The sequence below is a fragment of the Myotis davidii genome, unplaced genomic scaffold, assembly GCF_000327345.1.
Source record: "Myotis davidii unplaced genomic scaffold, ASM32734v1 scaffold962, whole genome shotgun sequence".
Taxonomy (NCBI): Eukaryota; Metazoa; Chordata; class Mammalia; order Chiroptera; family Vespertilionidae; genus Myotis; species Myotis davidii.
This window is the reverse complement of record NW_006295559.1, coordinates 4,485,423-4,511,873: the sequence shown is the minus strand read 5'-3', so window position 1 is coordinate 4,511,873 and position 26,451 is coordinate 4,485,423. Positions and strand designations below refer to the sequence as shown.

At 38.2% G+C, this 26,451-nt stretch overlaps 1 protein-coding gene across 2 annotated transcripts in view; it reads right to left on the bottom strand.

Moving 5' to 3' along the window:
- HACL1 (2-hydroxyacyl-CoA lyase 1) overlaps nt 1-26,451 on the bottom strand; it is a 44,244-nt gene that overhangs the window by 2,829 nt on the left and 14,964 nt on the right. The window contains exons 9-17 of one of the 2 annotated variants that reach the window (XM_015568105.1): nt 25,899-26,034; nt 23,034-23,139; nt 20,733-20,816; nt 18,912-19,013; nt 16,604-16,758; nt 16,019-16,177; nt 13,860-13,967; nt 12,044-12,230; nt 5,849-5,911 (exon numbers count right to left, since the gene is read on the bottom strand). In XM_015568105.1, the coding sequence (XP_015423591.1) occupies nt 5,849-5,911; nt 12,044-12,230; nt 13,860-13,967; nt 16,019-16,177; nt 16,604-16,758; nt 18,912-19,013; nt 20,733-20,816; nt 23,034-23,139; nt 25,899-26,034 (1,100 nt within the window). Of the gene's footprint in view, nt 1-5,848; nt 5,912-8,470; nt 8,627-12,043; nt 12,231-13,859; nt 13,968-16,018; nt 16,178-16,603; nt 16,759-18,911; nt 19,014-20,732; nt 20,817-23,033; nt 23,140-25,898; nt 26,035-26,451 lie in introns of those variants that run through there. The other variant, XM_006770185.2, reaches the window with a different exon arrangement.

Genomic DNA, 26,451 nt, shown 5'->3' with positions numbered 1-26,451 from the left:
TGTGGTTCTGAACTCTATATCTTCCATTGACAATTTTGTCCTGTTTCTTTGTCTCCGCATTTTGGTATGCTTTCTTGGTGCACCCCCTAGTGGTCTTTGTGAGCAGTCTTTTAGTTAAGCCTGGTGTTGTAGCTAATACCAGGGGGGATTTGGCACAGGCCAAGTGGCTGTGAGAATCAGCTGTGTCTAGGACAGGCTTCTGATGCTTGTTGGCTCATCCATCCACCCTACATCCTTGTTTGAAGTTGTTTGCTGCAGCTTTTGAGCTAGTATGCACCACATAAGGACCTTTCGGTAGTCTCATCTACACTAATAAAAGACAAAGATGCTAATTGACTGTACCTTCACTACGCCCTAAGCCACGCTAACCAGCCAGAGTGACTATATGCAAATTAACCCAACCAAGATGGTGGCTGGCAGCCACAGAGCTGGAGCAAGCAGGAGGCTTGGTTGCCCGGGCGATGGAGGAAGCCAAGCTTCCTGTCAGCCCTGAGCCAGCTGTGGCCTCCACTAAAGGCAACAAAGTTTCAATTATAGAAGACAAATAAATCCCAGATACCTGCTTCCAGCCAGCCTCCACTAGGAGCTTGGGTGGCTGGGGGTTGTGGCCAGCCTGCAAACAGCCATCATACCCTCACCCAGGCTGGCCATACCCTCATGGGGTGAGGGTCCCCGCTGGAGGGCTTAGCCAGCCTGAAAACAGCCCTCAGCCCCTCACCCAGACTGGCCAGGCACCCCAGCAGGACCTCCCACCCTGAAGGGGCTGTAACCAGCCAGCAAATGGCCCTCAGCCCCTCACCCAGGATGGCCAGGCACCCCAGTGGGGAACCCCCCACACTGAAGGGGCTGTGGCCAGCCTGCAAACAGCCATCAGCCCCTCACCCAGGCTAGCCAGGCACTCCTATATAATAAAAGGGTAATATGCAAATTGACTCTAACAGCAGAACGACTGGGAATGATTGGTCACTATGACACACACTGACCACCAGGGGGCAGATGTTCAATGCAGGAGCTGCCCCCTGGTGGTCAGTGTGCTCCCACACAGGGAGCTCTGCTCAGCCATAAGCCAGGCTGACGGCTGTCAGTACAGCGGTGGTGGTGGGAGCCTCTCCTCCCTCCTCAGATGAAGGATGTCCAACTGCAGTTTAGGCCTGCTCCCCGCTGGCAAGTGGACATCCTCTGAGGGCTCCCAGGCTGCCAGAGGGATGTCTGACTGCCAGCGTAGGCCCAATCCCCTAGGGAGCGGGCCTAAGCCAGCAGGTGGTCATCCTCCGAGGGGTCCCAGACTGCAAGAGGACACAGGCCGGGCTGGGGGACGCCCCCGAGTGCACAAATTTTTGTGCACTGGGCCTCTAGTCTATATATATAAAAGCCTAAGAAACCATACGAGCAAACGACTGGTTGCTATGATGTGCAGTGGCCAGCAGGGGTCAGACATTCAATTCGGGAGCTGTCCCCTGGTGGTCAGTGTGCTCTCACAGCAGGAGTGCTGCTCAGCTGACTGATGGGTGCTAGATGCTGGGCTCACAGCTGGCAAGGGCAGCGGCGCAAGCCTCTCCCACCTCCACAGCAGTGCTACCAAGCAGCAGTAGTGACAGGCGCAGCAGGGGGCTGGGATGGGATGAGCGGAAACAGTGTGGTGCCTGGCCCAGGCTCAGGCTCCTCCCCAGCCGCCTGTCACCTCATGCATTACCACATCCCCCGAGGGGTCCCAGATCGCAAGAGGGCGCAGGCCAGGCTGAGGGGACCCTACCGGTGCGTGAATCCATGCACCAAGCCTCTAATAAGATTATAATGCAACTGAAAATTTCTATTGCCTAGTGATGCTACAGCCATGCTAAGTTCATAGTGCACTGTGTTACTGTTTTGTGCTGGTCTTAAGTCTTATGGATAATAATGCTATCTGCTAGAAATGCCTGGAGGCCCAGAGGGACACTCACCTGGACCCCAATGAGCTTCCCATTGACCAAAGTTACAACTGGACCGACCCTATATGGTTCTTATTACGATTGCAAGACACCCTTCAGCAATGACCATTTGGAAAATTTGAAGAAAATAGTTTATTACCCATAGGCCCTGGAGCTACAAGGCAAGTCACAGGGTAGAGAGAGAGTACATGCAGGGCCTGAGGTGCTGTTTTTATTGGGGAAGAGTGGTGGCCTAGGGTTTCACAGGATCACTTTTTATTAGTGAATTTAAAACAAAGAACAAAATCAACCAAGATCTCTAAAACAAAGAAGCCTCAGTATGGGGAGGTGGCCTGGCTCTAGTGTGTGGTGGTCAATGTGTTTATATACCTTCTTTGAAGCAGATGTCTCTTTGAAATGGAGGCCTCAGCAATCAAAGCATAAGTCGGTCACTTGCATTACAAAAAACAAAAGCCCACAGGGTTTACACTACAATCACTCACATGTTAGTGCTGATGCTGGTGTAAATGAAACCTTATTAGTTGACTATACCAGTGGTCGGCAAACTGCGGCTCTTTGGCCCCTCAAGTGTGGCTCTTCCACAAAATACCACGTGCGGGTGTGCATGTACAGTGCGATTGAAACTTCGTGGTCCATGTGCAGAAGTCGGTATTTTGTGGAGGAGCCACACTCAAGGAGCCAAAGAGCCGCATGTGGCTGGTGAGCCGCAGTTTGCCGACCATTGGACTATATCATCTTGGTTTGTGTAAGTGCACTCTATGATGTTCACACAATGAAATCATCCAACAAGGCATTTCTCAGGATGTATGGCTGTATAACCCCATACTGAGTCACCTGCCCTGCAAGAAAATGTCTGTGATGTTTATGCTGTCATATGCTATGCGGAAGTGGATTCTTTGGGGACAAACTCAGAGGAGCTTGCCAAACAGGAGCAAGAGGACACAGGCCCTTGGAGATGAAGGGTGGGTGACATCTGGGTAACAGGCACTGAGTTGAGTTGGGGAGGGAGATGAGAATTCAATCCACCACAAACATTTTGCGTAGTGATAGAGGCACACACGGGGAGAGAGGACAGCTTAGTAGAAGAGGTGACCGTTGAGCTGGACCTTGAAAGATATGGCTGATTCCACATCGTAAAAAATGGGTGGGAGTGCGCAGAGCATTGCAGTGAAAACAGTGCGAGCAAAGCTCAGCTAAGGTGAAACCAGCACTGATTTCCTGAGCCCACCTTGACCAGTGGAGTGATGAGGCAATTTCCCAGGAGCATGCTGGGACCAGGGAATGAGCCTTGGAAAGAACCACGTGGCTGTAGACAAAGTTATCGCAGAGCTGGACAGAAGGGAAGAAAGCATGGATGATGGCATCCCTTTGCAGGTCTGAGTCAAAATTTCATGTGTTCCTGTCAATCTTTGGAACTGAAGAGCCAGGGTTTCTAGATGTATCTTTCTCTGCTCCCTAATTGGAGGAGGGATAACCAGACAATCTGCATTCATTGACCAGCTAGCCCCTTTCCTGGAAGAAAAGGCTTTGGAGGGGAGGGGATGTCCAAGACAATCTAGTGAAAACCAGAGGTGTGGGTAGTCCTGCCTGTCAGATTGAATCCAAGGTGTACTCTCTCTTTTTTTTTAAATTTTGTTTTAGTGCTTAAAGTATTAAAAAAAGTATTCTATGTCTCCTTTTTTTTTTTTTTTTTTTTTTTTGCAAGGTGTTCTTTTATCTGTACCTTATCTACAGGAGGAATTCATAGGATCTTCAATTTTCATTATCCACATTAGTCCATTTTTCAGATTAGTAGTAAATGCAACCAGAAAGCACTAAATGATTCAGACCATCTGTCTACATTTCATTCTCCACAGTCAGCATTTTTATCAGGGTTCCTCAGTCATAATTCTCATCTGGACTTTAACTGGTATCCAATTTTCCTAATATAGTCATCAAATTCTATCCTAGTCATTCCAAATTTGCATTTATTTACTAGTACTACTCCACTGCCTACCTAAGTGTCTGGAAAATAGTAAAGAAACAGAAATATTTTTGGTTTTAATCTTATTTTCACTTTCTTTCAGTGTTCAATATTCCTATTATTTCTCTGTAACAGATTTGAAACATTTTTTCGTAAGGAAAATATCCTTACTTCACATAAGGTACACGTGTGAAATAACCATAGAAAATATCCCCTACTTCCAACCATCATGAATTCTCATTCAACTATTTAGTGAACCCCTGCAGACCAGGTGGCTCTATTAGGAAGTGAAAACAGAGCCTGTTTTCCAGGAAATGACTAATCTTCTTGGAGAAGTAAGACCCACTTGAAAAGTGAAACCACACTGCTAAACAGGATGTAATTCCAGCCAGTACTCTCTTCTTCTCTAAGGTCACATCTTCCTAAAACACAGTGGCATTTACTGAGTGCCTTCCATGGGCCAGGCATTAGGCTAGGAGCTTCTGGATAGCTTTTTGAGTCCCCAAACAACCCCATGAAATATGAAAGATTTTATAAAGAATATTAGTAGAGAAACTAACCCTTCCCACCCGAGATCTCTTAGTTTTCCTAAATCAAGAAAATAGCCATAATCTTTCAAAGTTCAGTTTTTAAGAGGCACTTGAGTATCAACATACTAGAATCACATAAAAGTATTTATTATTATAATAGGGGGTGTAAAATGTTTTATCAAAGTGAGTTTTGACTATCAACCAACAGATTCATTTTAGAGGGGCTTATTCAATATCTTATTCTTCTAAAGAAAAATTCCTATAAGGAGACTAATTTTGAGATCATTGTTACCCAATAAGCATTCAATAGACTTGTCATCAAAGTGCTACTGAACTAATTTGGTCTTGATATGCCCAGGCTGACCTCTGCTGGACAGTATAACCTGCCAACATATTTTTTTCTCTTGAGATAATATGGCTAGGGCAAGAGCATTTTCCCCAAATTATATTTAGTATTTAGATTCATATAGTTCAATTTACTAATACTCATCAAGCCCTCCCGCTACCTTACAGCAAAATCTTATATTGCACTCAGCTGCCAGAGGCAAATGACCATGGGCAGAGGAAGATATTGATGAGGTTACATGAGCTTCCCATTCTCAACGGTCCTTTGGATATTCTCTATGCTCTGATGCAGCTCAGGCTCTCTGGTGCGTATCTTGGAAGTACATTAAGAGTCTCTGCCTACTGGGCCCGATTTCAGGGTTGTCAGTTAAACCACAGATCCCTGCAAGTATCTCCTAGGGCAGTGATGAACCTTTTGAGCTCGGTGTGTCAACATTTTGAAAAACCCTAACTTAATTTTGGTGTCGTGTCATATATAGAAATTTTTTGATGTTTGCAACCATAGTAAAACAAAGATGTATATTTTTGATATTTATTTTATATATTTAAATGCCATTTAACAAAGAAAAATCAACCAAAAAAATGAGTTGGCGTGTCACCTCTGACACGCGTGTCATAGGTTCGCCATCACTGTCCTAGGTGCACATCGCAAAGCTATACTCCATCACTTTGTAGAGGTCACTTATGCCCCTAATAGCCAATGGAAAGTCTGATAAGTACGGTGCAAACAAGCTGAACTTTAATATAAAATCTTATACTCCAATTCATATGAAATTGCAGAAAATAAACAAGAATGCCCCTGGAAATAAATGATGCTTTTCCATTTCTCATATTGTTTTAAAATACAGGATATGCCTGTATTTTAAAAGAATATGACATTCCAGGTTCAGTCCCCAGACCACCACAATAAAGCAACTATCACAATAAAGTGAGTCACACAAGTTTTTTGTTTCCCAGTGCATTTAAAAGTTATGTTTACACTATATTGTAGTCTAGTAAGTGTGCAACAGCATTATGTCTAAGAAAAAAAACCAATGTACATACCTCAACTTAAAAATATTTTTATTGCTAAAAATACTAACCATCATGTGAGCTTTCAGCGAGTCGTAATCTCTTTGCTGGTAGAAGGTCTTAAAATGCAGTATCTGCGAAGCATAATAAAGCAAAGCACAATAAAACGAGGTATGCCTGCAATGTCTGGTTCTGATAATAAAAATTACAAAGTTTTTTTATTTCCAACTTTTATTAAAGAAGGAAAAATGAAGAAATAAAAATTGCCTATAATCCCATCACTGAGTTATTGTAAAATTTAGGTTTATTTTGTGCCTATCTTTTCTCTCTGTGTATATGTGTGCACAAGTACAGGTGTGCATCTTACTTGAACCCATCAATTTTGTAGCTTGCCTTTTTCACATAATAATATCCTCTGATTGTTTTTCCATTAGTAAATTTCTTTAACACAGTTTTATTTTATAATGTAAACAGATCATAATGCATGTACAGCAACCAATATCTTATTATTAAACACTGGGGCTGTTCCTAAATAAAATTATGCTGAATGGCTCTCTCTCTCTCTCTCTCTCTCTATATATATATATATATATATATATATAGACTATTTGACCAAATATTTTATTATTTCCTTAGGATACATTCCCTAGATAAGCTTACTGGATCAAAGTTATGGGGTCTGAACATTTTTAAAATTCCAAAACAGGCACTTCTAGAACTACTGTGTAGAAATACTGTACCAATTTCAGCTTCTACCACAGCATAGCGGTGCCCATTTCACTTCACCTTCATCCACGCTAAGAATTATAATGTAAATAGAGCTGTACTGCCCTAGCCAGTGTGGCTCAGTTGGTTGGAGCATCATCCCATACACTGAAAGGTCATGGGTTCAATTCCAAATCAGGGCACATATCCAGGTTATGGAGTCAATCCCTGGTCAGGGTGTGTATGACAGGCAACTGATGGATGTTTCTCTCTCACATTGATGCTTCTCTCTCTCTCTCTCCCCCTCACTTCCTCTCTAAAATCAATAAAACAGGCTTTGCTGTTTCATCTTGAAGGGCGTTTGCTGGTTTCTTTCTGAAAGACCTGCATTTAACCAGTCTTTGGCTTTGCTGTTTCATCTTGAAGGGCGTTTGCTGGTTTCTTTCTGAAAGACCTGCATTTAATACCAGTCTTTGCAGGTGACACTCATCATGATCTCCCCTACTCAAATTGATCACTGGGCTTGGTCGCAAAGAATAATTCAGAAAGGATATTCAAGTAAAATCTGCAGACGTCTCGTGATTATTTCTGGTCTTACGTTTTTCATTGTTCATAACCTGATGGCCATTTATGACAGATACTGGGAGTCACAAGATGTCACCACAATCCAATTAGAATTGCCGAGGTGTCTCATTAACAAGGATCAAATCGATGCCTCACAAAAGGAGAAACGGAAGTATGCCAAGTCAGGGTGATTTTGAAATTATCCTGGACGCCTTTGGGCTTTTGGGCCTTTTTAAAATCTCTTGAGCATTTTTAAATAGAAATAAATTTGGGTTTCACAAAAATAAATAAATAAAATAAAATAAATAAAACATATTCTCAGGTTCGGATTTTTTTTTTTAAAGTGCTTTGCCAAGTGGATAGGCAAAAATAAGGTTTTCCAGTCTAACATATTCATATTTATTCATAATAATACTTTTATTGACCATTTGTATTTTTTGTGTTGATTATACATTCATGCCCTTCACCCATTTTTTTTCTAGTGCATTAATATTTTTCTTATTTATAGGAGTTCTTTTATATTAAGGTTGTTGACTCTGCTAGTCTTGATGTGGTACACATAAACAAAAGTTGCTAATCCAAATATACCCTGAAATTATTAGTTTTGGTGTGGTGTGACTTCTCTGGCTCAATAAATTATTTCCCCCAAAAAAGAAAACAAAACAAAATCCCAACTCAAAAAGTATGGAATAAGTTCCATTAAATCATGGGGAGACTAAAGTACAAAGTGGTCAACAAGTAAACAATGAAGAAGAAATAGCCTATGTACTCCAAGCTTTTTTCTTTAAAAATGTTTAAAAGATAAATGACTTAAAGAATACATTTATTAAAAGAATACTGTGTTGCCCTAACCCAGAGGTCGGCAAACTGTGGCTCGCGAGCCACATGTGGCTCTTTGGCCCCTTGAGTGTGCCTCTTCCACAAAATACCGACTTCTGCGCATGGGCCACGAAATTTCAATCGCACCATACATGCGTGCCCGCACGTGATATTTTGTGGAAGAGCCACACTCAAGGGGCCAAAGAGCTGCATGTGGCTCGCGAGCCGCAGTTTGCCGACCACTGCCCTAACCGGTTTGGCTCAGTGGATGAGCGTTGGCCTGGGGACTGAAGGGTCCCATGTTCGATTCCCTTCAAGGGCATGTACCTTGGTTGCGGGCACATCCCCAGTAGGGAGTGTGCAGGAGGCAGCTGATCGATGTTTCTCTCTCATCGATGTTTCTGTCTGTCCCTCTCCCTTCCTCTCTGTAAAAATCAATAAAATATATTTTTTTAAAAAGAATACTGTGTTAATTCAGTGGTTAGGCAGTTACATTGCTATTATTTAATAAAACCCTTTTCCTTCTTTCATCTGTAAATGGTTATTCCTGTGGTTGAATACTGGTAACTTTTTCTGTTTTTAATCAATTACTTTATTATATAATATCATTTAGAAATATTTTTATTTTTTGTACAGCAATTTTAACATTATAGTTATTTTTCTGTGGGGAAAAAATTCTATCTTACAGGAAAGACAAAAATCCTGAAGACCACTTATGGCATCTTTATTTACATATTAGAACGCGTCAGCCAGTGAAAATCCTAGAAAAAGAAAAGACAACAAACATTCAGTTGAAAGAAATAATTGTCTCAAACTATATTCTCAGTGTTTTGTTTGCTCTAGAATCTAAAAGTCCCATTATAACCACAATTTCCACAATGGTAAATAAGGCTTGTCTTTGGTCTAGTGATTTACCCAAAAAAGAGCTAAAAAAAATCCATAGTGAACCTTTCCGTCTTGTCCTACAAAACGGCCTAAAATGACTTTCTTGGTCCTCTCCCATTAACAGAGTTTAAAAGAAAAGTACACTTAAAAGAAGAGAGGAGATGAAGGAGACCCAAAGAAGGTCAAGTTCCCAGGTCTAAGAAGAACCTGTGTAGAAAAAGCAATGCACGAAAGCCTTTCCCAGGACTAATACCATTCTATACTGGTGGCTTGGACATAGGTGACTGTGGATTAGGTCCTTTTGGCATTACAGCAGAAGCAGTCAGCCTACACTGTCAATCAGTGACAAATAGTAAATGGACACACAATCAATGAAAATCAAAGCTTGGAAACTAATCTGTATGGAATTCTACTAGAATAAGGATAATGTCAAAGACACAGATGCAAGAAATGGAAGAATAATCCTCATGGAATTATGTAAAAATTAAAACATATTGTTCCAGGAATACCCCTAATTGGGAACTATTAACAATATAGAACAATGATAACAATATAAAAGTTACGGGAATGGCTTTGGGGCCATATTTAAGTAAAATAAGAATTGCTTGAACACAAACACTATAACATGACAACTGATCTGATAACCATGTTGGCTACACCTATTAGTACAAATGGCTAATGGGTGGTTAGCATATACAGAGTGGATATGCTGGACAAGGAGACGATTCACATTCCATGGAGCTCATAGCCGGACAGTGCACGATTTCACCACATTACTTAGATGGTGCACCATTTAAAACGTAAATTGTTTATTTCTGAAATTTTCTATTCAATACTTTCAGATCACAGCTGAACATGGGTAACTAAAACCATGGAAAGCAAAACTTTGGCTCAGGGTAATGTACTAACTTTGGGCTTTGTCCTTCTTTTTCTAGTTCCAAGCTTTTTCTTTTTTCCTGAGGTATGCATTTATTGCTGTGAACTTCCCTCTGAACTACTTTTTCTGCATCCCATAAGTTTTGGAATGTTGTGTTTTCATCTTCACTTGTCTTAAGGTATTTTAATTTCTCTTCTGATTTCTTGTTCATTAGTTGTTCAGTAGCATGTTGTTTAGTCTCCACAAATTTGTCAATTTTCTAGTTTTCTTCTTGTAATTGATTTGTAGTTTCATAGCATTGTGGTTGGAGAAGATGTTTAGTATGACTTCAATCTTCTTAAATTTATGAAGACTTGTTTTGTGACCTGATATGATCTTTCCTAGAGAATGTCCCTATGCACTCAGAAAGAAATGTGTATTTTGATGCTTTTGGATTAAACATTCTATATCTATCTGTTAAGTCCATCTGGTCTAACATGTCATTTAAAGTCATGTTTCCTGCCGAAACCGGTTTGGCTCAGTGGATAGAGCGTCGGCCTGTGGACTGAAAGGTCCCAGGTTTGATTCCGGTCAAGGGCATGTACCTGGGTTGCGCGCACTTCCCCAGTGGGGGATGTGCAGGAGGCAGCTGATCGATGTTTCTCTCTCATCGATGTTTCTACCTCTCTATCTCTATCTCTCTCCTTTCCTCTCTGTAAAAAATCAATAAAATATATTTTAAAAAAATAAAGTCATGTTTCCTTATTGATTTTCTGTCTGGATGATCTATCCATTGATCTAAGTGGGGTACTGAAGTTCCTTACTATTATTGTACTGCTGTCTATTTCTCCCATTAGGTTGTTAATATTTGCTTCATATATTTAGGTTCTCCTATGTTGGATGCATAAATATTTACAAATGATATATCCTGTTGTTGGACTGACCCCTTTAACATTATGTAATGTCTTTGTCTTCTTTTTTTTTTAATCCTCAATTGAGGATATTTTTCAATTGATTTTTAGAGAGGGAAAGACAGAGAGAAACATGGATGTGAGAGAAACACATTGACTGGTTGCCTCCAGCATGTGCCCTGACCAGGGCTTGGGCTGGGGAGGAACCTGCAACCTTGGTACATGCCCTTGACGGGAATTGAACCCAGGACCCTTCGGTCTGCAGGCCGATGTTCTATCCACTGAGCCAAACCAACTAGGGCTTCTTTTTTGTCTTTATTAACAGTCTATTTTAAAGTATATTTTGTCTAATATAAAATATAGCTACCCCAGCTTTTTTTTGGTTTCCATTTGCACGGAATATCTTTTTCCATCTCTTCACTTTCAGTCTGTGTGTTCTTACATGTGAAGTGAGTTTCTTGTAGGCAGCATATAGATCTGTCGGGTTTTTTTTTAATTCACTCACACACTCTATGTCTTTTTATTAAAGAATTTAGTCCATTTACATTTAAAGTAATTACTGATAGGAATGTACTATTTGCTGCTTTGTTAATTGTTTTTGGCTCTTTTGTGTTTCCAATATGTTCCATTTGCCAAAATCTCTGACATCTGTTTTTACAGAAAGAGAATTTCAGTAGAATTATATATTTTATAGTTCAAAATTAGTTTATTTACATTTCATTGATGGGTCCAAGTGTCCATTTGCCTATTTGCCCATTGTCTTGTTCAAAAATAAAAATATCTCACAGTAGATACATGTATAAAGAACCAAGTAAAAAACTACTTGAAAAAATTATCTGCTCTAAAAACAATGGCTAATACACAATGTGCAAGCATGGTGGACAGGTATATAAGAGAGGGCAAGTGGCAGGACCAGAATCAGAGTACAAAATTAAGTATGAAAAGCAACTTAATCTGAGATGGAAGAGGATCATACTAGACACTTTGCTTTAGAGACCAAAATAACTAATTTTGAATGTAATTGCACAAACTGTCCCATTAGTTTCATCTCCCACTGTGCTTCCTGCACCCTTTCAGCTAGCTACATCAACCTTCTTTTAGCTCCTCAGACTTGCCATACTCCCTCCTGCCAGAGCTTTTACATACCTCTTCCTCTTTCTCTTTGATGAGTTTGTCTCTATTTATCCTTTGGATCTTAGTTTAAGCATCACTTCCCTGTGATCACCATATAAATCAGATTCCTTTGTTGTATGTTTATTCAGAACTAACTGAGTTCCTTTCCTTCAGAGAAATTGCCTCACTCTGTCATAGTGCAGTCAGTCTGAGGACTGGACGGTCCCTCTTCCCTGCTGTACTGTTAGCTCCATGAGGTGAGGCTGAGGCTGGTTTTGCTCACCCTGCTATTCTCTGCACCCACCTTATACATACTCAACAAATATTAATTGAACAAGCAAAACAAATCACCAAACTCAGAAAGAGTTTAGAAAGAACTCTGAATAACAGGGTGTTCTAGCAATCACATTTACCTGGGCTTTCCGCATGGATTGCGGCTCAATCATGATGTTGATAAGAGAGGGTTTAGTTGCGTCTGCCAAGCTTTTCCTCAGGGATTCTTGGAGTTCTTCTCGTGTTTGTACAAAATACCCATTGCCTCCAAATGCAGTCATGACCTGCTCATAATGTGCATTTGGCAGAAGACACATTGGAGGGGCCCTGAAAAAGGAGGTCACAAATAAATAGAAAAATAAAATCATATCATTCTTTGACATAATTTATAGAAAATTTTAGACTAAACTGAAAGGCATACTTTTATATCCAACACTTAAACTGAGATGCCAGTATACTAAACTGTCCATATATTTTATATTATCTGTATAGTAAAGTCAAATATAACTTTTTGTGATGATGGAAAAGTTTTATATCTGTGCTATCCAATATAATAGGCACTAGCAACCTGTTGCTATGAGCACTTGAACTGCGACTAGTTAAAATAAGAAACTAGATTTTTTTAAAAGTTTAAGTCCTAAGATCTCTGCTGCTTCTTTTTTTCTAAATATATTTTTATTGATTTCAGAGAGGAAAGGTGGGGGGAGAGGGAGAGAGAGATGAAATATCAATGATGAGAGAGAATCTTCAACCAGCTGCCTCCTGCATGCCCCACACTGGGTATTGAGCCCACAACCTAGGCATGTACCCTGACGGGAATCGAACCATGACCTCCTGGCTCAACCACTGAACCACGACGGCCAGGCAGAAACTAAAATTTTTGTTAGTTTTGTTGTTTAAAATTTTATTATTATTAAAATAATAATAAGTAAATGTATAGTTGGCATACAATATTATATTAGTTTCAGGTATACAACATAGTGATTTGACATTTATATACTATATGATGAGATTACCATGGTATGCCTATTTGCCTAATCACTGTAAAGTTATTACAATATTTCTGACTAGCCTCTGTACTATACACTACAATGGATATAAATAATAAATACATATAATAAATATTAATTATATAATAAATACTTTATAACTGGAAGTTTATACTTCTTATTCAACTTTTTTACCCATCCTCCTCTTCCCTTCCCCTCTGGAAACCATCAGTTTATTCTTTGTATCTATGACTCTTTCTGATTTGTTTGTTCTGTTTTATTAGATTCTACATATAAGGAAAATCATATGGTATTGGTCTCTTTGTCTGACTTATTTCACATAGCATAATACCCATCCATCCATGTTATTGCAAATGGCAAGACTTAATTCCTTTTCACTGCTGAGTAACATACCATTGTGTGTGTGTGTGTGTGTGTGTGTGTATCACATCTTCTTTATCCATTCATCTATTAATGAACACTTAGGTTGCTTCCATTACTTGGCTATTATAAATAATGCTGCAATAAACATGGAGTGCATACATCTTTTCAAATTGTTGATTTAGTTTTCTTCTGATAAATACAGTAAATATTTGCAAATGATGTATCTGATAAGGGATCAGATTTAGCTAAATGGTAAAAGGAAGACCTCTGGATGTAAACATCCATATTCCCAAGATGTACTGGGAGCACTTTGCAATAAGGTCTTTATTAACAAGGCTTAGACATCAAACTCACTTGTCTGAATCTTCAGTGGCTCCCTGATCATAAACCATTTGGGCATTTACTGAAGTGCCCAATCATGGATGGTGTGCAAAGAAGAACCATGCAGACAGGGTTCCCTTTTTGAGGGGCAGAAATAAACAAGCACTTCTGACACCATGAAAGCACATTCCAATACAGCAGACTTTTTAAAGAGATTAAACAGATGGGAGAAAGTAAAGATACATTGTCCTGGACTACTTACAGAGCAGTAGCATCTCCAAATTTTAACATTTCCTTCCAAGAATCTGTATCAATACCTTGGTAAATTCCATTATTATTCACCACCAAAAGTACAATTGGCAAGTTGTACCTAAAATTGACAGCAAAATATAAAGAAAATGATTATTCATTCTAACACAATTTCTTTTCTTAGAGCTGAAATTTTAACTTAAAAATGGATAGTTTTCCATAAACTTTTTTTTGTAATATTAGGACAGAACTAAAAATTAAGTTATTTATTATCCTAATAAAAGAATATCAAATAATTAACAGAAACATCACGGAGTAGCAAGAAGAATGCAACATTACGTGCTGATAAAACTGGCTCAACTATTATGCAACTATGAACCATGGGCAAATCACTGAGCTTTTCTGAACCTTGGTCTTCATAGACCCAGGTGTTAATAGAATGATGACTTCCATGCCTGATACCTCTGAAGCACTATTTCTAGGTTGTGTCTAGGAATTTCGTTTGAAAGTTATCTTTCTATTTATTGAATTCCTCATAGATAACCATTTGCTAGATGCTGTGGGAAGTACACAAGTGAGTAGTGTATATTTTCTCCTCTCAAACCACTTCATTCATAATTGGAAAAACATTACATGGGGTAATACTTAGAGAAAAAGAGAGTATTTAATAATGTGCTAAACAGTATGACAAAGACCAAAAAAAAAGCTGATTAAACTTTACTAGTGACTGACAAGAGAATATGGAGTTTATTTTCTACAGACATACTTTCTGAGGTCAGGTGTAAAAACAAAACAAAAAACCCGCATACTATTATGTAACAGGATTGTGGTAACCACCTGCTCTCCATGGTCGAAGGGAATGGCTTTATTTCACAGTGTAGAAGGCTGACTTCCCTGAAAATCGTCTTTTAGGTATATATATTACTTGGTTGCCAATACAGATACTCTAACAAGCACATAATTTCCCTCTGATCTGGAAAGCTTTATATACAAATACTTTGAAAGTCCCAAAACACGATTTACTAAAATCCTAACAGGAGCCTTGGTTAAGAATACAATTGTTTTCCTAGTTTAAGTAATTGGAGAGAAAAAAATCCCTATCCTTCTATAGTTGGATCTACAACTTATCAGTTTCTCCATGAATCCTCAAAACTATAAAAAAAAAACCTTGCCTGGCCGGTGTAGCTTAGTGGTTGAGCGTTGACTTAGGAACCTGGAGGTCACAGTTCGATTTCCGGTCAGGGCACATGCCCAGCTTGCGGGCTCGATCCCCAGTGTGGGCTGTGCAGGAGGCAGCCAATCAATTATTCTCATCATTGATATATCTTTCTCCCTCTCCCTTCCTCTCTGAAATTAATAAAAATATATTTAAAAAAATAAAAGCCTGTTCAATGTGAGATTAGTATTGTGAAATCATCGATGTTCTTTTATTTTAAAAAATAATCTGAATAGCTTATTTCACTGAGCAGTCACCTCAAGTTTTACCTAGATCATCCCATTTGATCCTCACAACTGGCTTTAAGGTAGGAATTATTCCTATTCTTATTCCTAGTCTAGAGGAGACTGAAGCTTGGTTAAATGACTTAACCCGTCACTTAGCTTTGCAGTGGTCAAGCTAGTATTTAACTTCAGGCCATCTGAACAGAAGTCATGCTCTTAAGCACCAAACTCTACTGTCTCCTGGCAGAAAACAAGCTTTTCTCAGACAGAACTTTTTCTTTTTTTAATATATTTTTATTGATTTCAGAGAGGAAGGGAGAGGGAGAAAGATATATCAATGATGAGAATAATTGATTGGCTGCCTCCTGCATGCCCCCCACTGGGGATTGAGCCCGCAACCCAGGCATGTGCCCTTGACCAGAATCGAACCCGGGACCCTTGGCTGACGCTCTACCCACTGAGCCAAACCAGCTAGGGCCAGACAGAACTTTTTTCAGTGACCTCAAAACCATGCCCCATAGGTTTGTAGAATTTTGGTCAGAAAAGAGGTCAGAAGCATGCTGTCCTGGATGAGAAAGACCCTGGGGTTATTTACACTAGTATCTATAAGTGCTGTGCACAAAGCACCTGACATGATCAATGGTTGGTAAGCATTTGTTAGGCAAGTGGGTCTTGTGCATAATTCTTTCATATTTTGGAGAAAGAAATGATCTATTCAGGATGCTGTTTTACCTGCAGATGGTTTCCACTTCCATGCCAGAAAACCCAAATGCACTATCTCCTTCCACACAGATGACTCGCTGTCCTGGGTTTCTATCTTTAGCCACTATAGCAGCTGCAATGGCAAATCCCAAACCGACTCCCATTGTTCCAAAAGTACCAGCATCTAGCCTATTGGAGAATAAAGCAAAAATGAAACCCTCTAGGGCATGTCACAGATGGTGGGGTTGGCATAAATCTAGACATTCACATGGTTCATGAAAAATAGAGAACAGTAAAAACATTCTCTTTCTTTAATGTAAAGTTTTAGACTATGCGGAACTAATTTGTCAGAGATAAGCAGAATGAGAGGAAAAAGTCACTCATGATTGCCTGTAAGACTAAATATATCCTTAGAACACTGACCACAGAAATTATCACATGATCTTGAGGACATACCAAGCATAAAAACTCTATACAACCTTAAGAACACTTTTACAAACTATGTCCTTATACACTGAACCTATATACTCCTCAAATGTTTTATTAATCTGCACTACTGACGTTTCAAATTTAATGTATTATAATTCATCGAAATTTCTTTTCTGGAAACTTTACCTGTGACGAGGAAGGTAGTTTTGAAGCACAGTGCGTCCAATATCCATAGTATTTGCTCCTTCACTTACCACCATACAGTCTCTAGGTAGTTGTTCTTGAACATGGTAGAATACTGTGTAATAATTCATAGGCAAGGATTTTTTGGAAGCTAATTCCTAAAACATTAGAGGGAAGTATAATCAAATTAGATTGAGATGTAATGAAAAAACTGTACATACTGTCAATAAGCTACTATCAAATTTATTTGGAAACATGTTAACAACTGCAAGCTACAAGGTTCCCAAGTGGCCACCAATGGCCACCCTGAGAAGTGAATTGATCTATGAACAGTCCTGGTGGACATGCTAAGAAAAATGGGTCCCACGGTCCTACTATAAACCAGGGAATATCCCTCTTCCTAGACAGCCACAATGCACATTAACATATTAACACGAGAAGTGCTATAGTAAAGACAACTGGAAACACTGGGTTAAACACAACAAAACAGCCCTGTTTGAGCACTTTTAGGGAAACTCTGCCTTAGAAAAAATGAAAATTTTATTCTGGACTATTTTCAACTGAACTATAGCCCAGAGTTTAAATAAAAATGAAGTCAGGATTTCAGAAAATGTGGCTCTTCCTCACATGCACTGACAGTAAAGGGGATATGCTTCACCCACTATTCTAAAGCGTCTCAGCTGAGAGAAGGCCACGCCCCATCTGGTCCCAGCACTGCCTCTTCACCTGTGCTAGTTTGGTCCATTGGAGATTATACCCAAGATGGATGATGGACCCTCTTATACTCTTACACCAGAGAAGAGAGGCAATTTCTTTACATCTTAAACTAAAGTGATTCCTGGGGAAAAGAAGGAATTAATCATGATACCATTAAGGAAATTGAAGTGAGACTGGCTCTTAATAAGAGAAACAGTCATTAATTAAAATTCAGATGAAAGACAGAATCATGCATAATCAATTCTGCTTGTTTGGAAAATGAGATGACTGACATATTAGGGAACAATATAAGCATAACTCAAATTTCATATTTGCTCATGTATGATTCCATGTAGTGAGATACGCTACATGGACACAGAAAACTACACCCAGCTGAACCAAGATGCACAGAAATACAAAAAATAGTGAAAAAATCAGGAACGACCTTTCTTACAAAGAGAGAGTACTACCTATATACAAAGACTTTTTTAAAAAATATATTTTTATTGATTTCAGAGAGGAAGGGAGAGGGATAGATAGAAACATCAATGATAAGAGGGAATCATTGATCGGCTGCCTCCTACAGGCCCCCAGCTGGGGATCGATCCTGCAACCCAGGCATGTGCCCTTGACTGGAATCGAACCCGGGACACTTCAGTCTGCAGGCCAACGCTCTATCCACCGAGCCAAACCAGCTAGGGCTATGTACAAAGATTTAAACAGAAAACACCAAATCCTGCAGAAGTGGCTCATTTTAGTGCTAGTAGTGGATGGTTTGGGTGGTTTCACATATTACAATTTCCAAAACCTTGAGCTATCAGGCAAAGCCATAAGTGAAGGTGAAGAAGTCACAAAAGAATTACCAGTAAAAACAAACTGAATTAAGACTATAAGTATTGTCACCAAAAAAAAAAAGATAAATGTGAGGTACAGATGCGTTCATTAATTAGATGGGGAAACCCTTTCATAATGTGGATGTATATTAATCACCATAATGTACCTTTAAATATCTTACAACTTTGTATGTCAATAATACTTCAATAAAGCTAAATATTTTTTAAAAAAGATTGTACATTAGAGAAAAATTTCGATTTTGATGAAACATCTATCTATTATAAATGTATGCCTCAAAGGACTTATATCTTAAAGGGAAAACATACCCCAACATGCCCCAGGATTTAAGGCTCCCAAAGCCCGTAATTGTAATTTGATGTTAAGGTCACACTGAGGACATTAAGCCACACCTGTCCACACAGGCTTTTACAATTTTCTGTCCAATGTCAGCTCACCCTCCTTCCACCACAGAAACTCAAACGCTATAACCTTTCAATGCCTATTTCCCCAAGAAACTTCAGGTCTCTCTCAAGGCAAAGTGCCATATACATTGTGAGATATATATGAAAGACTTCACCACCATTTTTACTAGGTCTCTATTTTAATGCTTCACAAAGTTTTTGAGAGCTGTGCCCCTAACTCCTTTTTCCCAATGAGTCCAGGGGTTTTTACTGCAAGATTTTGCATAGCATGGTGATTTTTAGGAATGCATATGCCATGTTATGACAGAACCGAACCATGAACCTGGAGCTTTCTTGAGTTTCAGTGGGCCCAGTATTACCTTGGATGCAGCTTCATTGCTCTTCATTTTTTCTTTTAGAGTGTTCCACCATTTGCTCTCTGGAGGATACTGCCACGGTGTTTTGTCAAATTGTTCTAAAAGCTAAAAAACCACAAACTTTTTCTTTCCTTCTTAAAAATAAACTTACATATTACTAACATAAAACTCTCTTCTTAAAGACAATTCTACTATACTATCCTGCTCTTCACATCACTCATACTCTTTGTTTTTCCTCAAGGAAGCAAACAACTGATAGAAGAGAAATAGGTGACATGGCAAGCTTTGTCTGGGTCAGTGTAGACTTCTGCCAGATGTTGGGATTCCCATAGGCACAGTGAAGTGCCACCTCCCCCACCTCACTGACTAGGGCTATTAAAACCTTCTAGGGTCCTAGAAGGAAAGTCACCCCCTCCAGAGAACCCTTACAGGAAGGCCAACAGCCCCAAATACCCAAGGATTCCCATGATACAAACCAAATGCTCCAGAGTGTTTTAATATGTGCTTGGGGATTGCATCCTAATATTGTATAATCATGATAACAATACCAATTTGTATCCAAAAATCAAGTGATAAATGTGACTATATTTTATCTCCTGCCACAGTGAAATGTATAAATTATGTACAAATAATAAGAATCTGAACAAGTCACTGATTAGTTTTGAAGAGTAAAAATCTCTTTATGGCCTAAAGAAATGCTAAGTTAGATTTTTCCAGTAGATAAAGCCACTTCTTGGCTTTAAGTTTAGTGCCTCTTATAATTTTTCAGATAGCCGAATCCTATTTAATAAATGACTGTCTACTGAATACCTTTAAATTTTCAATCACCTTCAAAAAATGCTTAACTTACTCACATAAAAATAATCCATATATAAGAAGCTGGATTTACGGAGTTCCAAAGTTATATTTAAGGATAACTTTCTATTAGATTCCTCAAAAAATTAAAAACAGAACTGCCTATGACCCAGTGATTCTACTTCTGAGTATATATATCCGAAGAAGCCCCAAGCCTGAATGTGAAAGAATATATGCACCCCTAAGTTCACTGTAGCATTACTTACAACAGTCAAGGTATGGAAGCAACCCAAGTGCCTACCAATAGATAAATGGGTGAAAAAGCTGTGGTACCTATATACAATGGGATATTCCTGGGCTATAAAAAAAGAACAGAGTCTTGATTTCTGGGTGGGGTGGTGGGTAGAGGTGGAAGATAAATGGTGTGTCGGGGTGATAAATAGTGATTTAAAAAAAATGAAAAAGAACAAAATCTTACTATTTGCAAGAGCATGGATGGACCTAGAGAGTACTATTCTAAGTAAAATAAGTCAGTCAGAGAGCTATATGTGGAATCTAAAGAACAATATAAACAAATAAAACATAGATATAGAGAACAAAATGACGGCTGCCAGAGGGGAGAGGAGTTGGGAGACTAGGTGAAAAATGGAAAGGGACTGAGAAGTACATATTGGTAGTTACAAAACAGTTGTGGAGATGTAAAGTATAGCATAAGACATATAGTCAATAATATTGTAATAATTACTTATAGTGTCAGGTGGGTACTGAAAATATCAGGGGAACAATTTGTAAAGTATATGATTGTCTAACTATTATGCTGTACACCTGAAACTATTACAAAATAATATTGAATGTAAACAGCAATTAAAAAAAAAAAAAAGAAAAGAAAAAATCCTCCATTATAAATTTTGTTTAAAATAGATGTTATCAGACCTGTCATCAAGTGAATCAAGACTGAAACATTTTAAAGAATTGACTATTCTCTAAAGACCAATCCACGTAAATTAAAACCCAGGCAAAAGCTCTTACCTGTTTAGTGACTGCATTTATATCTCCCAGCAAAGTCACAGCAGGTCTCACATTATTCCCCAGTTCTTCTGCACAGATATCAATCTAAAAAGAGATAAGACTGAGGAGCAAGCCATGTTTATTCTTAAATTCTTTAAGAAGTCAATTAAGGCTGAATAAATGAGCTATGTATACAAGGGTGGGCCAAAGTAGGTAAGAACGCTGTGCAAAGTATGCTTGAGTATAGCAGGTAGACTACAAGCATGTGTAAATAAGGAAGGCCGGCAATTTGAGCACTTATGAGTTTATACCTCAGTGCACAGTGCCACTGTGATATTCTTTTGAGTTAATAAAGCTATTATAATAATCAGAGCCTGCATACCTTTTTCCATACAAACTGTAAACCCACTTTTGCCTACTCCTTTATGTAACATGATAAAGAAGATTTGATGTTCAAGAAGTTCATTAATGCCCGGCCAGTGTTGCTTAGTGGTTAAAGTGTTGACTAATGAACCAGGAGGTCATGGTTCAATTCCTGGTCAGGGCACATGTCTGGGTTGCAGACTCAATCCCCAGTAGGGGAGGGTACAGAATTCCCTCTCTCATCATTGATTTTTTTTTCTCTCTCTCTCTCCCTCTCCTTCTTCTCTGAAATAAATAAAAATATTTTTTTAAAAAGAAGTTCCCTAATAAAAGTAAAAATCCATGGAACTACCCGAGTTTCATGGCTAGTATAGAAACCTCATCATCTTGCCTCAATTCTATTCTAGGATTTTGGTATTGTTCCATTATACCCACAGAAATACATGTGATTTGATCAATTATAGTTTTGAATCTAATCAATAAGGTTCTACTTAATTACACTGGAATTCCTATTTAGAGCAGTTCTCAAATTTTAGCATTTATCAGAATCACCTGATAGGTTTGTTAAACTATAAACTGCAAGAGTCCACGTCAGAGTTTCTGATCTTAATAGGTCTTGGGTGGGGCTTCCCAGGTGGTGCTGATGCTGCTGGTCCAGGAACCACATTTTTTTAAAAATATATTTTATTGATTTTTTACAGAGAGGAAGGGAGAGGAATAGAGAGTTAGAAACATCGATGAGAAACATCGATCAGCTGCCTCCTGTACACTCCCTACTGGGGATGTGCCCGCAACCAAGGTACATGCCCTTGACCGGAATGGAACCTGGGCCCCTTCAGTCCGCAGGCCGATGCTCTATCCATTGAGCCAAACCGGTTAGGGCTAGGAACCACATTTTAACAATCACTCCTAGAGCCCTGGCCAGTGCAGCTCAGCTGGTTGGGCTTGACCACCAGTGGGGGGTGTGCAGGAAGCAACTGATCAATGTTCTGCTCTGATATAAATATTTCTTTCTCTCTCCCTCTCCTTTCCTCTCTTTCTAAAAATCAATGAAAATATGTATTTTTTTAAAAAATAGAAAAGAATCACTAGTGGGGCATGGCATGGCTACTTTCCATTTACTCAGAAGCTCAATTTCTGGCTGGCCCTGGGCAAGTAAAAATAGCTTCTGTCAGGAGGAGTAATTTAGTCAACCCAAAGGGGATGCACTTTATTCTCTAACCAAGAGGCGCAATCAAAGAAGTGGCAGCATTTTCTAAGTACAACCCAAGTTTTGCTTGTTTGTAATTTTGTCTCTCAATAGCCCTAGGGGGAAATGGACTATAAGAAGTTGATTCCTTAAGTAAAAGGTAAATAAGGAGAAGATAGAAATGGTAGCTGGATCATCAAATACCATACCCAATCTGTGTAGGGTGAACAGCTTTGCATGCCACCATGTGGGCAGTACTTTCTACACCAGTAAGGAATCTGGCTTACAAAGGGGGTCATAATGATACAAGAGTCATCAGGAGTATATTCTAAACACTCTGTTTAATGACATAGGTTAAAGCAGCATTGTTTAGAGATTTCTAACCAAAGATATCTAAAAATTTGGGTAGCTAAAATAACAACTCAATCCCTAACAATGCTAAATGTTTTGTTCTAATCTACCATCCTACTTAAATTTCTTTTGCCTACCTTTAAATATACTTGAACTTTGAGGAGAGGCAAATTATGCTTTTAAAACTTGATTTTGAAAGGTTTTTTGGTTAGAAGTAAGTGGTACATTGTTTCATAGGCTTGAAAAGGCAGCTTGCTTTGGTACCTGTAATTATGTTAGACAATGTATAAAATTCTACTGTTATAAAAAGAGAAATGGTTCTTTATAAAAGCCAAAAAGAGAGCAGAACTGATAATGGCTAAGAGGGAGAACACTGAACTACAAATATCTCTGACTTTAAATCTGTCTTCTCTGGGTACCTGGATAAACTTCACATCTGGCTGATATCTTGGAGGCAGTCCAAAATGCAATATCCAATTTAATCTGGCACCAAATAAGATGATTACATCAGCAAATTGCAAAGCCCTATTAAAAAGAAAATTTCTGATGACACAAAAAGTATATCCATATTTCTTATTTGATTAATATAAGATTAATTTCTAAAGTATTTGGAAAAGTCTAAATAATTGGGAACTTATATTAGTCTTCAGAATCAGCTTCTATGGTAAAGTTGATCTTGCAATCTAAAATAATTTATAATGTCCTTCTATTTAAATAGTAATATAAAAGATGAAATAAGTAGAAAAATATTACCATAAGACTGTATCTATACTCTTTCATTTATTATTTTTTACCATTAGAAAAATTAATACAAGTCCACTGTGCCTAATCTGGAAAAAGCAGGAAAAGTATAAAAAAAACTCCAAAAGCACCCAATAATAATATGAACTTATAAATTATTATTACTATCCTGGCATTATTTTCATCTAGTCTCTTTTTCTATGCAAGTATATTGATACATAGTTGAGTTTATTTAATACTGTCTCATGCACTTTTGCTTATATAAACATTTTCCTTTGTCATTAAATTCTTCTTAAATTCAATTAAAGTCTACATGTTTTGCTGAACACATATATTAAATTTATTAACCCTTTTCTTGATTGTTGGATATTTTCTTTGTTATTAATAGTAATGGGTTGCACATTTTATGCTTAAATTAAAAATAAAATGTGGTGTGTATGTTTTCTTTTATTTTAGAGAGAGGAAGGGAGAGGGACAGAGAAAGAGAGAGAGAAACATCGATTGGCTGCCTCCTGTACAACCCTGACTGGGGATGAAACCCATAACCTGGTTATATGCCCTGACCAGGAATCAAATCTGAGACTTTTCAGTGCACTGAATCAGCTTCAATTGAGCCATACCAACCAGGGCTTTAAATCTTAGTACACACTTCATACTGATTCCTAGAAGCATGTATTTTTAAGATGACTGATTCACATTTCTGAATTGCTTTAAAAATTATACCAAGTAAATTTCTAATAGTTTTATTTTATAAATCTTAATATTTCTGTCAATATAACTTCTAATTTTTAAATTATTTTTATATCCACACTGATATTAACATAGCCTCTCTTGCTTTCTTTTTGTTTACCTCATACATCTTTGCTTCTTTTTATTTTGTTTTAGATGTGGTTCTTATAATGCATGTAACTGCTATTAGTGATTTAATCTGAATGTCTCTATCTTTTTCCAGGAGAATTTATTATCATAATTGCTGTGGGTGATTTTTCTTTTTTTTAAACTTCTTTTCTGCTTCTTGGCTATTTCCCTTTTCCCTATCTTTTGTCATAGAGACTCTGTTTTTTGGCTTTTGTCTTCTTCGGTGGTATAGCCTATTTTTCACAGAAATTCAGTTATAATTTCAAGTATATATTCAAAAAAGCTATCTTCACATACTGTACTGGTCCTGTGGACCCAATTTAACAAATTGATAAAAACTACAAGTGAAAAAATAGATTTGCTTATAGATACTCTAAAACCCTTGAAATTGTTGATTCAATACAACCTGGCATCTCACAACATAATATTCAAAATTCCAGGATACAATCCAAAATTAATACACACACGCGCACACACACACATACACACACACACACACAAATAGGAAGATGTGAACAATTCTCAAAAGAAAAGATAATGAGCCCAGCCGGTGTGGCTCAGTGGTTGAGCGATGACTTGTGAACCAAAAGGTCAAGGTTCAATTCCTGGTCAGGGCACTTGCCCAGGTTATGGGCTCGAACCCCAGTAGGGGGTGTGCAGAAGGCAGCCGATCAATGATTCTCTCTCATCATTAATGTTTCTATCTTTCTCTCTCCCTCTCCCTTCCTTTCTGAAATCAATAAAAATATATGTTTAAAAAAAATAAAATAAAATAGATGCTAATTCTGTGATGACATTGGCATTAGTAAAAAAGACTTTCAAGTAGCTATTATAACTATGTTACATAAGGTAAACAAAAATACTCTTGAATACATAGAAAAATAAAAGTTTTCAGCAGACAAACAGAAAATATAAGAGATAAAAGGATTAAAAAGAATTGAACAGATATTCAGGGACCTATAGGACATTATCAACATGGCTAATATTTGTATTATTTCAAAAGGGGGAAAAGACATTGGTGCACAAAAATATTTTAAAAAATCATAACTAAAATCTTTCTAAATTTGGTAGAAGACACCAATTTACAGACTCAAGATCAGAAAACACCAAACAGATAAACCAAAAGAAAACCATGTCCAGACACATCATAATCAGACTGCTGAAAACCAAAGATAAAAAAAAAATCTTGCCCTGACCGGTTTAGCTCAATGGATAGAGCGTTGGCCTGCGGACTCAAGGGTCCCAGGTTCGGTTCCGGTCAAGGGCATGTACCTTGGTTGAGGGCACATACCCAGTGGGGAGTGTGCAGGAGGCAGCTGATCAATGTTTCTCTCTCATTGATGTTTCTAACTCTCTATCCCTCTCCCTTCCTCTCTGTAAAAAATCAATAAAATATATTTTTTTAAAAGATCTTGACAGCAGACATAGAAAAACAAAGTATTACATATAGGGGAAACAATGATTCAAATAACTGCAAATGTCTCATCTGAAATCGTAAGTTTCAGGAGTAGTGAACAATATCTTAAAAGTGCTGTAAAGTCTAAAAATAAATAGGTATGCTTAAAAAAATTACATGATTATTTCAGAACTCCTAGATGCATTAAAGTCACATAATAATTTATATTAGCCTAAAATCTGCCAAGCCTCTGTATTTACTAGTAATTAAAATCTGGAATGTTACGCACCTGGATCTGGCAGCAGCTACACAGTTTGGATGATTGTCAGGGATAACACCTTTTCCCATGGGGGTGGGTAAAAATGGCAATTTACATTGCTCCACCAATTTCCTGATTCCCTCCTCTGCATGGGCATAAGCAGCACCTATAAGAAATGCAAATGTATTGGACAAGTCAGTTAAGCTACAGATACTCTGACCCTTAAAACAGTTCATGTGAAATTGCTTTTAAAACTTCTCACATTTTCTCCTGCTTATACAGGCATAAACTCAAAACAAATGATTATGGTTGTTATCTTTGGTATTTAAAAATGTTTAAGAAAGCAATAGTTCTGCCCTGGCCAGTGTGGCTCAGTTGGTTGGAACGCCATTCTGTGCACCAAAGGGTCAAGAGTTTGATTCCCAGTCAGAGCATATACCTCTCCCTTCTTCTCTCTTTAAACTCAATAGAAACATATCCTCAGGTGAGGATAAAAAAAAAAGCTATATTTCTAGTTTCTTTTCTAATAATATTCTCAATCTAGCCTGGCTGGCATGGCTCTCTTTGAATATTGACCTATGAA